Source organism: Pleurodeles waltl, chromosome 2_1 (assembly GCF_031143425.1).
Source record: "Pleurodeles waltl isolate 20211129_DDA chromosome 2_1, aPleWal1.hap1.20221129, whole genome shotgun sequence".
Lineage (NCBI taxonomy): Eukaryota > Metazoa > Chordata > Amphibia > Caudata > Salamandridae > Pleurodeles > Pleurodeles waltl.
The window spans coordinates 770344146-770360207 of NC_090438.1; the positions used below are offsets into that span (position 1 = coordinate 770344146).

Sequence of the window (16062 nt, forward strand, 5' to 3'; positions counted from 1 at the left end):
ATTAATCACTTCAAGTAGTATCTGTGTACTGTCTTCTAGTCCTCTTCCCACAACCAATAAATAAGCAAAATTTTTGGGAGACTTTTCCAATCTTCCTTTACAACTCAGAATGGTAAAACACAGAGTGAAACCAGGATTCCATACCAAGACTTTTCCTGCAAGGAATACCAGTTAGCCTTGTAGGAAATATATGAACTTTGGGCACTATTTACAAAGACATTTTGTAGTACTTAAAAAGTACACCTGTAGTTTTCTATTATTTACTCTTCTTATATTTTTAGCAATTAGCCCCAAAACCTCTAACACTGGTATAAAATGGGAAAATTCCAGGAATATTCATATGTAATTTGTACAAATAAAAAGGGAAGGTGTCATGTTTGCATATTTACTGCTTTTTTCACTCGCCATATTGGTGTGGCATGATAAAGGCAGATAGAAATGTCTAAAGGAGTACTCCTACACTTCTACCTCCCACATTCCTATTTACTTTTGTGAATCAACCTTTCTGTAGTTAAGCTTTCATTTGAATGTTTTTTAAATCCAAAAATGCCGTTCAACATGTCATGTGATCATTCTATTAGTTCAATCCAGATCTAATACAACAATCTGTCTGGTGCAGTTCTTGTTAGGTGATGTCAAACCAGAGTTTCACTCAACGACTCGGTAAAGCCATAAATTAGTCTGAGTATGTGTGTACATCTTTTACATGTACAAACTGACATTCTAAATATATCTCAAAGTACATCCTGATTCAGTTTAAAATTAGGAACTGGTCTATGCATTACCTGGATTTAAGAATGCCTGAACTCCTCAAGACCTATCCCTGTGCATAAATATGGCAGTAACTGAAATATTTTTCTGGTTTATTATCTGCATAGAGCCTTACTTATTTGATCCGCTTGTTAGGCCAGAACTCACCTCAGCAATGAAAGTCTACAGCCAAATAGTAATGTTTCACATTGTCATATTGTTTAACTCTCCTATTACATGGCAATAAAAGGAGCATTTTTCTACTATTAAAGACAGCGGCCGCCGCCGCAAATGTCAAAGGGGGGGGTGGGTACACGAACAGGGAAAACAAGTTTAAGAAAAAAGAAAGAAACTTACCTTTCTCGTCGCCACTGCCCCATGCCTCCTATTGCCTCCTGCTCTTCTGCTAGTGTCCCATCATTCACTGGAACACCAGCACAGGCTCCACAGCAATCCTGGTGCTGCCTTCATGCTAAACCTAGCATGAAAGCAGCGTCAGGATTGGTTTGAGTGGCTTGGACTACCACTCAGACACTTCAATGGGATCTGTGCAGTTTCTCCAGCCAGGCTTTTCAACACAGCCGGGCTGGAGAAACCTAAGTGCACATGTGTGTTTGTGTGGCCTAAGAAGGCGGGCCAAACACACATGCACACTTAGGTGCACTCTCTTCTCCTCCCCTATCCCTCCTCCCATGACCCCGCCCCGCCCCTCCGTGCACTGCTTGCTGAGCCAGTCGATAAGAAATAAAACAATATTAAACTATTGTTGAATTTTTCATCTCATGGAAGCCGCCCCTGATTAAAGGAAAGCTCTCATTTACTTTAATTCAGCATAACAATCTGGCAAACTGTGAACCATTATCTACAACTGCTTGGAATCCTCTTTAGTAGAAAGCCATCATGTCCTGAATGTGGTCACCTAGAAGAGTTTGCCACTCAAACTGTGTTGTCAGTTGTTTCGTTTCCTTAAGACTCAGGGCAACATAGTCCTCTATCTGATACATTTGAATTGTCTGTGGCAATCACTGACTTGTCAAAATTGTTTACTTATTTTATGTACCACCCCCACTCATTTACTATTCATTTGAGCTTTGCTTTTCACAACCCCCTTATTTTACATTATACTTATTCATAGTATGTTGTTGAAAAGTTTATTTATGTACAAATTGCTGAATGGCATTTGCTTTGCTGGTTTCCTCAGTTATAACCAAGTGGATACAGTCGTTATAATGGCACCAAGCACAATCCACAAGGAAAACCATAAAAGTGGCTATCGTGATAAACACTATGCTTCTGCTCATTTAATCCCTTAGGATTACTTAAAAGCTGTACCCAGCTGCAGAAATGAATTGCCCTGTAGAATCCTTCTGTTTAATTAATTGTAAGTGGGCATCAGACGTGTCATTTACTACTTCTGTGTTATTTAGACACTTTTCTAACCTATTCGGTTTGATTTTTCTCAAGCGTAGTGAGCCACACACAGATGGAATATTGTTAACCCCATCATAAACAGATGCCTCGTTACTATGTGGTTAGGGTTACACTGTGTACCAAACATACTTGTACACACACACACATTTTATTCTGAATATGTGGAATCCTTTGTCCAGTGTTTATGTTATTCTAATTATTTTTTGGGCCGAAACCATAACTTTGTAACCAGCAAGAGGGATAAGGGAAATAAAATGTTGCCCTTGCCTTGAGATACATGCGTTTCCTAAAGGCAGTCAATGTTATTGCATTTTCCTAGGGTGAAGAACACGTATCAACATGTGTTTCTGATATGTGCAGGTTCCAATCCATATCCCTTGCTTAATTTTCTCCTTATTTATATTTCTTGATTTTATATATGAAGGCATCACCTTTATATTAATCTACTACTGACTCAATGGAAGAGCTTTAGGCTAGGTTTAAAAAAACAAAAACATTTTCGACCTGTATTGCCCTTTTTGATTCAACTGTGATGGAGTGGTGACTGAGAAGCACAACTGGGTTGCAAAATGAGAGCTGTTGCACTGGGTCTGGCCTCCGAAATCATTAAAAACCTTGCTGCTTGTATATTTAGAAAACATATAAAAATGTTGAAACCTTTGAACTGTTTTTGACAAACTAATTTAGATTTATTTTATGAACAATTCTTATCTCCCCTTTTCAGCTTGAAAGAGAACTTACCTATGAGAAATTTGCAGACTGGACAAATCCAGAAATGATGAACACAAAGGAGGTTGAGCTATTTTTACCCCGATTTAAGCTGGAGGAGAGTTATGATCTGAAACCTTTCCTCACCAGCTTGGGAATGCATGATGCTTTTGATATGGGGAAATCTGACCTCTCTGGAATGTCAGATAGGAATGATCTGGTGCTGTCAAAGGTGGTTCACAAGGCATTTGTGGATGTCAGTGAGGAAGGCACAGAAGCTGCTGCTGCAACCGCAGCAGTCATGAAATTCCGCTGTGCAAGTGTTCCAAGGGTCATGGCAGACCATCCTTTCCTGTTCTTTATCAGGCACAACAAGACACGCAACATCCTTTTCTGTGGGCGATTCTGCTCTCCATAAATGGAAAAATACCATAAAATTACTATCTGCCTCTCCTCAAAAAATTATGTTTCATTCCTAACTAGGATGTAGATGTTGTCTTGGACTGCCACGAGTAAACCTTAATTTGAAAGTAGTTTGTAATAATATCACATACATTTTGCCCCGAAATTTATAATGTTGTGAACATTTTTAAATCAGACTACTTCCATTGCAATTACGATGCACACTTCAACCGTTATGGCCGGAATTCAGAACATACTTCAACTTGTTCTTCATTGTTAAATGAAGAAAACAGTTTCCTGTATGACACTTGTCGGTTTTTAGGTATGTTGTTACACAAAAACATAATCATGATCGCATGTCAGCGTTTTTCGTGAAAGCAGTCCCTGAGTGGTCTAAATTCATGCACTTCTGTGCAGAGTAATGTTGTATGGTTTGCCTATCTGAAGAAAACCCAATGTATTGTAGACTACTAGACTTGCGGATTGAAAAACTAACATGCAAAGAATAAAGTTTCAGTTGTTTTAGTGACAGCTCAGGAACTGCACTCTGTAAATCCCCAAAGCAATAACCATCTTTAGATTTTTCAGAGAGGACTATGGTTTCAATATAAAGTGTCCTTACAAAACAAATGGCTGCCTTGCTTGTTCTCTTCCTCCATATAATATGAATAAAGATCTTATGCTAAATTAATATTTGCGTTATTGGAATGTTTGTTATACTGGTGTTTTTATTTAGCAAAACATAATACTCTGAACATTTTTCTTTTGCTGATCCAGTTGACTGTTAAATTAATTTCATTAAAGGTGCGGTTTGCTCTTACCATTTAAGTAGCCACAAAGTTATTTGCCATATTAAGAGGAACAAAGAAGCTGGTGGGAAAACTACAGACTGATAGTGCAGTCCACCCAAGACACAGACCCACTGGAGGTTCACTACTCTGGGGATTTGAGGTCGGATTCCTCTAAATGTTGTTCCTTTAAATGAACAAAAGCAACAATTACTCCACTGCAGGCTTGGCGACACCCGTTAGTACACGTTTGGAAAATATCCTCTACATTGAGTATTTGAAGGTGAGCAAAAGGCAGCCTGGAATCTACAGTACCTTGTGGTAGAGAGACTGGGAAAGCCTTACAAGTGTCCCATAAATCAAGCCTCCTAAGCGGTCTCTAAATAAAAAAATACTTTTAAAAAGGAGCTAATTGTCTTTTATCAGACTCCTGACGGAATTCAGATAGTGGCGGTGAGGGGCTACATCAGCAGATCCAGACATATCTATGCTACAAGGTATTTGTCTGGGCCATCAACTTTTATATAGCCAGGCCAATTAGTCTTGTAAAAAGCTCGTCTAGCGTTAGAGCATAAGGGGTGTGCTCTAAACGTTACAGATTGAGCTGCTTGATCAGAATACCCCAATTACCATACTCCTTCAGTATGAATTATATGGCATTCATTTTATTACTTCCGCAAATTGCTTAGACTCTCACTCAAAGCAAATATTAACCATGTGCAGGCATCATGCATGGATCTTACAACCAGAAGTGTACATGTGTGCATGACCTAGTGCCTGCCTTTGTTTTACTTAACTCATTATGCCAGGCAGTGTGTCCATTAATTTGCTATACCACCTATTCAGAAGAACTGAAGTATTTTTTCCTCACTAGTTTCTTTGTGAATAGTTTGCATTCACTTTGTAATTAAACGACCTTAATGTTAAATAACCAATATAATTGTTGTGGCTTTTTGTATTTTTTGCTACATTGTTTAGTTGTTGACAATATTTTTGTTTAAGCAGTTTATTTCCCAGTATGCATACACCTTTTTGATACTAACACCTGTTTTTATAAACCCATTGGAACCTTCCTTTTCTTGTCAAATGCATAATTGTAGTATCTGGACATTACCTAGTCTTCAGTAGTTCTAGAAGCAAGCAGCTTAGATCTTTCCTGACATTTAGAGAAGGGAACACAAGCACCTTAGACAGGGAATCCTGGAATAAATGATGGTCTCTTAAAAATAATGGCCACTGTGTATCAGATTGTACGTTAACAGTTAATGTCTTAAAAGTCATTCTGATGAATAAACCCTGTTGCAAATCTCTAGAACTTATCTGAAACCCTTCTGAATGAAACTAAACTGAGAAGTGTTGCCAATTTCTGGGAACTCTCTCTCAGCAAGAGGTAACAATTACATAGCCATGAATCAAAACACGTGAATACTAAATTAACGTCCCAAAAGGAAGCGTAGTGACCCTCAGGTGGTCTCTTAAGTTTTATTCCTTTCATCATCCTATTCTACATACTAGTGCATCACATCCAACCGTGATGTCATCTACCAGGGCATGGCCTTCTACTACCAAAGGATGCTCCTCTCCACCTGGGCCTACCAGCAAACCTTGATGTACCAGTATTCCTCTACTGCAATTTCCATTACCCTTTGGAAACAAACTTGCGAGGTTCAAAAGGGGATAACTAACACTAACTTGTACCCCTCTTTCTGATCCTTCCATAGTACCCTTTGATCATAGCAAACGGCGGGAAAGGGTAAGCTCCACGCCAATCCTGTACAAAGGCATCCACTGCTAAGGCTTCTCGTTCCGGTCTCCAACTGAAATACTTTGCCACTTGACATATGAGTCTGTTGGTAAAAAGATCTAATTCTGTTGGACTCCAAAGAGCTTGTACTTTCCTGAAAATCTCTGGGTTCAACTGCCTATTGCTGAAATCTCTGAACTGACGTAAATTTGAATCTGCTCTCTAATTCTGCTCGCCTGGAATGTGACCTGCTGACAAAATAATTTTATGTTCCCAACAGAAATACCATATGTCCTTCGCTAGATCTGATAACTGCTTTGACTTCGAGCCCCCCCAGGTAATTGATATAGGAAACTGCTGAAACATTGTCCATGCAAATCAGCACCACGCTGTTCGCCAAATGGATTTGGAGGCTCTTCAAACTATTTAGCCCTGCCATCAACTCTAAGCAATTGATGTGTAAGAAACTATCTTGACCATCTTCCTCCTGTCCCTAGGTTCTTCAGATGGGCCCCTCAGCCCAAACCACTGGAATCTGTCTCTAATATAAATTCAGGCACATTTCTAAAAATAGCTTTGCCATTCCAACTCTCTAGGCTGTTCAGTCACCTCTCCAGGTCTGTTCAAGCTTCCAGGAAAAAAACATACTGAATCCACATACCATAGAGCTTTTCGCAACCCAACTGTCTTCAACCTCTGAAGGGATGTGTAAGGCAGGGGGCCTGGACAAATTGCTTGGATCTATGAGGACATGAGACCAATAGTTCTAGCTAAGTCCCTGAGTGATACAACCTCCTTTCCTAAGCTATATCTCACCTCTTTCCTCATTTTCTTGATCATTTTCTGAGGCAAAAGTGACTGGGTTTGTAGGTTGTCTACCTGAAAGCCTAGAAACTCCAAAGACTGACTCAGTATCAAGACTGATGTTTGTACATTCACAATGAATCTCATGTTCAATAGAAGTTCCCTTGTCATGGATAAATGATCCAGTAATTCTGTTGTTACCTGACTCATCAACAGAATGTCATCCAAATATAATATTAACTGGATTCTTCTCTCTCGCAGAAAGACTATTATAGGTCTTAAGACTTTGGTAAAGCACTGTGGAGCAGAGGATAACCCACAGGGGAGGCAGTAGAACTGGTACAATACAACTCTCGATTTGAACCAGAGATATTTCTGAAAATCTGTTTCCATGGGAATTGTGAAATACAAATCTATTAAAATCAGTTTTACTAACCAATCGTTTTCCTGTATATCCCCTAAAAAAAATGGGACTCTCATCTTGAAGTGGGGGTAAACCAAATATTTGTTTAGTTCTCTTAGATATATTACCGGCTGCCAACCCTTGTCTTTATTTTTCACCAGAGAAATTGTGCTTCACTATTGAGTCTAATACTTTTATCATTGCACCCGTCTGCAATGTTTGAGTAACCTCCACATCCACCAACTCCATTCTGTTTGTTGAAGACAGTCTCTTTGGGTTGAGAGACCTGAATAGCGGTTTCCTAGAAATCATCTTGAAACCTGATATAGAGTCCAGAATCCACGGGTCGTTCTTCACCTCTCCCCATTTGTTATCAAAAAGCTTTAGCCTTCCAGCAACCTTTAATTAGGATGAACTCACACAAGTTGTTCCACTTACCTTGGAGTCCTGAACCTTGAGGTCTAGCTCTCCCCCTCTCATTCTACATCTTCCTCTCTGGGGGTAGAATCCTGATGAGGTTTGGAACCTTGGGAGTACTGGTTTTGGGTACAAAAACTGGGCTTTCTAGCTCCTCGGCCAGGAACCAGTCCCCTCCAGCCAGCCCTTCCAAAAATGTGTTCCAAGCACACGCCTCATGTTATATTAAGCTTTACTTAAGGTTGTGAAGGTGGACATGTATTTGCCCAAGGACTTTAAAAAGTTGCATCCGAAGATCAGGCCCTCAAGGTAGCCTTGTGATTCTTTATTGTCCAACTCAGTGAGTTTGGGGCTCATTCTTATAAGACTGGCCGCCTTTCTTTCAGATGTCATGCCTGCATTAGTGTTGCCCAACATTCAGATCGCCCTTTGGCTCCATCCCCTTAAGAGCTCTAGGTCTTTTTCAGTGTCATTAACACGTGCTTCTTCAGCCATGTCCAGTATGCATGCCAAAGGGCCCAAGACATCCAAGAGATGGTTCTGACACTGTTTTAGGCACCGTTCTGGGCCCTTTCTTGGGCCCTTACCTGATTTAAACAGGAATGTTCTTAACTCTGGGTCTAGGTTTAATATCTGACATATCATCTATCACTGGCCTGAGGCATACAGTCCACATTAGATTTCGATGTTGCCTCTCAAGAGGTCTTCACATCCACTGTTTAATAAATGTTTGCACTTGTGTCAGTGATCACCACTGAGAGCTACATAGGTGTTTTATTGCGTCTCGGCTGAACATCTCCTCCGCAAAGGGTCCTTAATTGGCTTAGTGGACAAAGTACTCTGTAAATCATTGTCTAGATTCCCAAATGTGTCTTAAGCCCTCATCAGAGTCAAAGACAAATTAATTAAACTCTTTAACATCACTATTAACATCAGACGTATCATCCAGGCTGAGTGAGTCCTGGTTCTCTATTGTGCTGCTGAGGACACCACTCACTCTTGTGCCGCAGTGGACACCATTGTTTCTTATAGTGGTAAGACTACCTCAATCTTCTGTCGCACTAAGGCTACCACTCATGAGGGGTTTGTTCCTTTTTGTCTTTGACCTGGTATTCTTGAGTCTGTTCAGATGTCTTGTTTTTCTTAGGGCCTTTCCTGCCTTTTTGGGGTTTGTGGGTCTGTCTTGGTCAGAGACAGAGAAACACTCCTCTTCTGAAGGAGTGCTCCTCTTCCTCTTAGACATAGCGGCCTCACTCTCTTCTTTGATAGAGGTCTTTAATCCTTCTTCAAAGTACCTCCTAAACATTTCCCCAACTGAGGGGACTCCTTCTCCTAAGTCATACTGCCTAAACAATAGTTATATGTACTATATTAATCAGACTAAGCCTGAAATTGCTAATGTTAGTTTAATAACAAATTAATTTAATCTGAAGGGTATTAACTACAAATCTATAATATTTAACTCTAGAATATTAATTATATTGAGCCCCAAAACTAACCTATAAATACTAAAACAAATTACCCATTTTCTGGTGGGGTGTGGGGGGGGGTTCCAAATCACGTAAAGGGCAAAGGAGCGTCCGAAATATCAGGCAGAAAACAGCTGATCGTTTTGTGGAGCAGAGTCAAGGCAGTTAAAGAAACCGGTGTTCCCCCATTGAACAAGGCGTTGCCATGGCAATAGCCAAGTAATACTGCCCAAACCAAAATGGCAGCTAGATTTCAGTCTGCTCTTTAATTACATTGATCCTATTCTCATTTACACTGTGGATACGTGTAAGGCCTCACTGCTGCAGCAGGGTGCATCAGAAACATGTGGGAGTTTGTTGACCAAATGCCCGAATTTCCAAGATCACCGCCTCGGCCGGGTTCTGAACCGGGAAGGACGATGCATGCGTGTCAGTGGCCCAGCTGTTTCTCCCCAGCCGGCCAAGTCTCTGAGCACCTCTGAGGCATCTGGAAAGGTCAGCCGAGTGTGGGGAGACTGCAGAGAGACTAGATTGAGTCGGAAAGACTACTCACTGTAAAACAATGCTGCTGAGCCGACAGCAGAATGTACAATATACCTGCTGCCAGTAAGTGCATTATCTGAATAGAAACAGAGCAAACAAGCAAAACAATTGCGCTTATAGGTATTGGCTTACCTGTGATGACGAAATAAGCAATTTAATTAAAATACAGTAAGATGCACCATCCAATTAAAATAAAGTAAGATGTACCTAACAAAACCCACAAGAAAAAAAAGACTAAGGTCCTGATTTAGATGTTGGCGGATGGGTTACTCCATCACAGCGGTGAGAGATATCCCATCCGCCAAAATCTAAATCCCATTATTTTCTATAGGATTTAGATTTTGGTGGCCAGGATATCCTTCACCGTTGTGATGGCATAACCTGTCCACTAACATCTAAATCAGGCCCCAAAACTTTATTCCATATGTTATATGCAGTATAAACAAAGGCAAAAAGTATTTATCAGCAAATAGTGCAAAGTACTAGCACTTATCTGTTGAGGGAGCAGCTAATAAAAGAGGAAGATAGCTGTTGCCGTGGTCATACATACTGTACTGTGATTCCAGATTGGAATATTTTTACTTTGTGATGTGTGTATGTTCCTTAAAGGGCTGCTTACAGGGGCAGCAATAAACGTTTATGCATAATGATAGCCTGTGGTCTTGTAAAGAAATCAGTTTCCCATGGGGCTGCCCAGAATTTCTGTCAGCCAGGCCCCAATACTTAGCTCTTTGCATGTCCAGTACCATTCAGGCTATGTTTAAAGGTGAAGATGGCATGCTCGTTGCTCGTCTGCTTAGATTTTTGAACATTGTATGCAGTACTATGTCACAATTAATTACCAATCATTGAAATTTTTAGATTTCCTTCCGAGCGCTATAACTAATATATTCCTTACTTTTGCATTGATGTTCAGAGCTAGTGAATCACATACTGGGTTTTAATTCATTTATTTTTACAATTGGTTTAATAACTGAATGACTACATACATATAAGTGTTTTTCCCCCACTCTCTGAATAACATATATTTTAATTTCTGTAATGAACAATGGGCGTAGGGTTCATACATCTTTATTTAATTTAGAAATATAATTGTTTCTCAGTTGTTACTGGTGGAAGTATCTTACGTTTATTCTATTGACATGGTTTTAAATAAACTCAGTATAAGTCATTAAAAAATAACTCACAACTTTTTAATCATAATACACCAATTGTAACATTCCTCATTTTATCCACTCACAATATATTAATATATTTGTGGCTTACCCAAATAATTTCTTAATCTACAGATCATAATCCTACTACTAAACCCCACTTTGTCGTTTGAGTACTTAAAATGGTATAGATTTGCACCCACTGGTGGTTTTACAGCTAAATATCTACTGAATGCATGTCTTATTATCAACAGGTTCCCAGCTTTTTAACAAAGAATGTATCATGGTGAAGTGATCCTCTTGATGCATTTTTCAGTCCTCGTCCCATAAGAAGCACATTCTTATTTTTTGTCACCTAACACGGCATCTGCCACAACAAAGTCTGAAACATGTGTAAACCTACATGTATAAATACTTTTATTTCCTTTTACAGGGGCATTCCAAATTAACTAGTATTATATTCGAATTATAAAGCAAATCGTGTAAATTATACAAAGCGTATTCTTGGCAAGAATACTGGTTGGCCATTCAAGACAATGTAGGCATTTTGTACTTAAGTGTTCTATTGAAAAAAATATGTTAATTGTTTTTTTGGTAATGTAAACATATATCAATCCAGATCAGAAACAATGTTCTGATAGCAGTTCTTGTTCGTTAAAAGTACCAAACTGGAACTGTGATAAGGACTAGTTGGAACCACAGATGGCTTTTAGCATGCATACGCCCTCTGACATACAACTTCTAAATCTTTAAATAGAGATTCTAAATGTTCAAAGTACATTCTGACTCAACCTACTGTGGAAATCCTGGGATCAAATATAGGCCACATAATCATGCGCTCTTTCTGCACTGAAAACGTTCTGTTCCGATGAAGTGGAAACCTATATGGTCTTCTTGGGCTGACTACCGCCAGTAAAATGTGCCTCATTTCGTCCACCTCTTAGGCCAGAACCCTCTTCAGTAAATAACTTCTCCAAACAAAGGATGGCCTTTGTCACTGTCATATCATTTAAACCTCTAAGTAATATGTTCATAAAAGAATCACGTTTCCATCTCTCAAAGGACATTTCTAATTTATTTCTCGTTTGTTCTGCATGAGAGCCTAAAAAAGTAGGCACTTCTAACAACATCTGTGGCACCGCCTTCAATAGATGAAACATAACGAGGCCCTGAACACTGTCCTCTATTGTTTAATTTCTTGCAGGAATAGAACAGGATACTAGCCAATCTAGCATGATAACTTCTTGAACTTTGAGTTCCTTTCAGGCTCTGAATTGGCAAAATTGCACACAACTTTTATGTACCGACCCCACCCATTTATCATGTATCTGCATTACGCTGTTCCCAAAGCCCTCATTTTATAAGACACACATGCATATGATAAGCAGAAACATGTATTCACTACAACGTGCTGAACGATATTTGTTTTTGTAGAATATATCTGCCATAGCCTAGTAGATACTCAGGGCGGTGCGATCCATGCCTCCTCACTGGGCTCCAAGCTTGTGACACTCAGTCTTTTGGAATCATTTATGGTTTTAAAAGCACTTGCTGCAGAGTTCGTTATATACAGCAATTTTCAGGCAACAATAAAAATGTCAAGAGAATTCTTCTGATTAATGGTCCTGGTAGAGAGAGATCAGAGTTTTGTCTAGTGGCAGTTTTGACTCGTAATAAAGCACTGCAGAAGTTTAGAATGGCTATTGGAAAGAACTTGTACCGCGCAGATCACAAAACCGTATTTTATACAGGTAGGTCAGTGGGTTACTGCCTCTGTCACAGAGACCCTTTTGTTACTTTGTCAGTGGTCAAAGTGGGCAGGACCAGAGAGGCACGATGTGCTCACACTTCTTAAATTTATGAAAAACGTTCCTCTGCTTTTTATGAAAAGACAACCGTCCTTGGATGGTAAATTCCGATAGCACAAAGTCTTCAGCTGAAGTGCCATTCTGCGAGACTTTGGTCCTGTGCAACCAAGTGAGTGGCAGACAGATTAACAAAAAACAGGCCTTCTTGCCAGGGTGCCTGCCTGTCTGAAAGAAATGCAAAAGCGCACAACCGGTTAATACGCAAATGTAAAGGGGGCTTGGGATCCAGTGCTAGTCTAATTGATCGCGTCACATGAAGCTTTGTGATGACAAAGATGTATTCTTTTCCAGAGGTAGTGCAATGGAGTTACTAGCTGAGCTGTAAAGTGTGCGCTTTTCAGGGCAGATATATGAATGATTACGAACAGTCTGGCTTTTACTAAATCTATATTTGGAAACACCGTTTCATCGGCAACCTTTTTGCACATTTGGTAGCAGTATACCTTATACTATGTGTAATGCAAGATTTGTACGTTTAACAATGAGTTGCATGTTCTCAGTGCTTTCTGTCATAGGCTGGGCCCTCAAAGCACTAACAGTACCCAAGAAACTATTCTCCACTGCACCGACCAAGATTCAGTTCTGTGGCTTTCTGGATACACGCAGACCTCTGCACTATGGAGGTTTCATAATGTACAATAGTGTGCTGTCCACTGATTAACTTAACCTTTTAAAATTTAGCTTTCATTTAAGCTATGAGTTATTTGATATGTAGGTGCCTGAAGGTGAAAGACCAATAAAAATGACAGAATATGATTTTTTAGCTACACCATTGACCCCGCCCCCATTGCATGCAGCGTCACAGTTCCCATACTTTTTTTTTTTTTAATACACTTCGACCGCGGCTTACAGTTCACATGTTACAATCCTAATGTTGCATAGTGAGCAATGAACTATCATCAAAAAGGTGCTTGCAAACTATGGGTTAGAATATTTTTCCCCCCAGTTTTTCATTATCATACTGTTGCTAAAAAAGGGTTCCTTCGGGTAGAAATTAACTCTCATTATTAAAGCCAACTTCTGCATCAAATCTTTCAGAAGCGTTTGCTAAACGAAGTAGTTCTGACTAAAATACTCTCCTCAAATCACCCTGCTTTTTATGTAGTTTTAAGGGATTTTTTGACTAACACAGATGTATTACAAAGTAAGAGCTGTTGCATTTTGGAGTCTCCATATTATTGAAAACTTTGGTATTTAGAAAAAATATATACTTGTTAAAATCAGTATAATGCTTTCGACTAAGTTATTTATGCTCTCTATTGAAAATCAGTTCTTGTCTTTTTCAGCTTGAACGACAACTTACACATGAGAAATTTGCAGATTGGACAAACCCACAAACGATGACCACTCGTGAGGTGGATCTCTATTTACCCCGATTTCAGCTGGAGGAGAATTATGATCTGAAATCATCCCTCGCCAGCTTGGGAATGCATGATGCATTTGATAAGGTCAAATCTGACTTCTCTGGAATGTCGGATCGCAATGATCTGGTGCTGTCCAAGGTGGTTCACAAGGCATTTGTGGATGTCAATGAGGAAGGCACAGAAGCCGCTGCTGCAACCGCAGCAATCATGAGGCTGGAATGTCTAATTATTGCGCAAAGATTCATGGTAGACCATCCTTTCTTGTTTTTTATCAGACACAATAAGACAGGCAACATCCTGTTCTGTGGCCGATTCTGCTCTCCGTGAAAGGAAAAATAACATAAGCACCCTATTTCCCATTTCAGAAAATATGGTGTTTCACTGTTATCTGATAGGTGGATTTTGTCTTGGACTGCTAGGACATACCCCCTAGTCTAAAAAATAAAATAAAATAATGTGTAATAATATTATTGGCGTAGCATAAACCTTTAACGAAAATATTGAGAAACTCTGCCATGCAACATTTGACTGTTATGATGATAATTAAGAACATACTCCGTCTTGTTTTTTTATTGTTGAATACTGTCACGACACGGTTTTTGTTGGAACAAGGCATAGATTGTATTGTATTGATGCATTTCCATGATTTCTAGTGTTGTGTGCATGCCTTTCTGGAGAAATTGTAACAGTATGTAAACTTCTATACATATAAATAAAATATTTCTGATGGATTGTTCTAGTTGCAGTTTCCTCATCTTGTGAATCTACAAAGTGCCAGACTAGAATATGAAACAAAATAGATCTTGCATGCTCACGTGATGATATAGACCTTAGTTGTGACTCCATCCTGCCTCCGGACCTGACAACATGGTGTCATATATAGGCATCTTTACTGCATGCTGATGTCAGTTCCCTTTTATTTATTTTTCGGCGCACTGTGAAGTGGATCTGCAGATGTGGCCATACCGTTTTTTTTTGTTCTTTTTACCAAACATGTTTCTTCACAAATCCACACACCATGCCACGTGTTGCAAACAGATGTCAGTCACAAACCCACACATTATCTGAGTTTGGTTCCTCAGCATCAAGCATGACTGAGTCCTATAACAAATGATCCTTGATGCATCCAAAGGCCATCATGAAGCAAAAAAGGTAAACTCTGCATCACCGAGCACAAAGCAGTGGGTCGGTCTCACTCCAACTCACAGGCCATACCCGGTCCCATTTGCCCTCTTCAGGTAAGTCAAAAACAAAGTTGAGGCAGAAATTGAAGAGAAAACAGTCCCTGCAACTCTTAGACTTTTCAACGCTCGTGCTCTTGACTTTTCAACGCTTGTGCTCTAGTCCTGATTCTGGCTTTGACATCTGATTCTGATTTGATTCCAGTTCTGGAGCCAATGTGACTGAGATCCCTGGGCCATTGTTGAAGCTGATGCAAGTCACAGCCTTCAAGGAGGTGATACTGCAGCTCTTGAAAATGGTTTTGAATCTCTCTGGTGCGCCTATGGGCCCCAAAATCAGTCAGGGTCTCTACTTGGATTTCTGCCATTAGATCCTCTTCAAACTGACCCCAACAAACTCCGCTTATTCCACCAATAGTGCTAGTCGGTGCTGCAACTCCTTTGCCACAGGCACCAACTGTTGTTCCCTAATTGGAGCTGGCGCAGGCATGCAGAGGCACTGATAACGGATCCAGTTTGCAGAAAATTCTTCTCCTGTTCCAGTGCATTGGAGGAAATATTTTATGAAAATGGAGGTCCTCTTTGGCTTCTGATTTGGATGTTCTTTAAGGTCTTGGCCATGTTTCCTGTTGCACCTGGCCCTTTTTGCAGGGTCACCCCCAGTCTTTTTGCCTCATTCCTCCTCATTTTTCTGACCAGTTTTTGTTGACTTTAGGACTCTGGGCACTTTACTACTGCTAACTCAGTGCTAAAGTGCATATGCTCTCTGTGTAAATTGTACTGTTGATTGGTTTATCCATGATTGGCATATTTGATTTACTGGTAAATCCCTAGTAAACTGCAATGGAGGTGTCCAGGGCCTGTAAATCAAATGCTACTAGTGGGCCTGCAGCACTGGTTGTGCCATCCACATTATTAGCCCTGTAAACATGCCTCAGACCTGCCACTGCAGTGTCTGTGTGTGCAGTTTTAAACTGCCAATTCGACTTGGCAAGTGTACCCACTTGCCAGGCCTAAACCTTCCCTTTTACTACTT

General features: G+C 40.0%; 1 protein-coding gene across 3 annotated transcripts in view; it reads left to right on the plus strand.

Annotated features, from left to right (window-relative positions):
• LOC138268378 (serpin B6-like) overlaps nt 1-14577 on the plus strand; it is a 163183-nt gene extending 148606 nt beyond the window's left edge. For 2 of the 3 annotated variants that reach the window (XM_069217971.1, XM_069217956.1), the window contains exon 7: nt 13768-14577. In XM_069217971.1, coding sequence (XP_069074072.1) covers nt 13768-14172 — 405 coding nt within the window. In that variant the 3' untranslated portion in view covers nt 14173-14577. Of the gene's footprint in view, nt 1-2905; nt 3979-13767 lie in introns of those variants that run through there. The other variant, XM_069217966.1, reaches the window with a different exon arrangement.
• The last annotated feature ends 1485 nt before the right edge of the window (nt 14578-16062 follow it).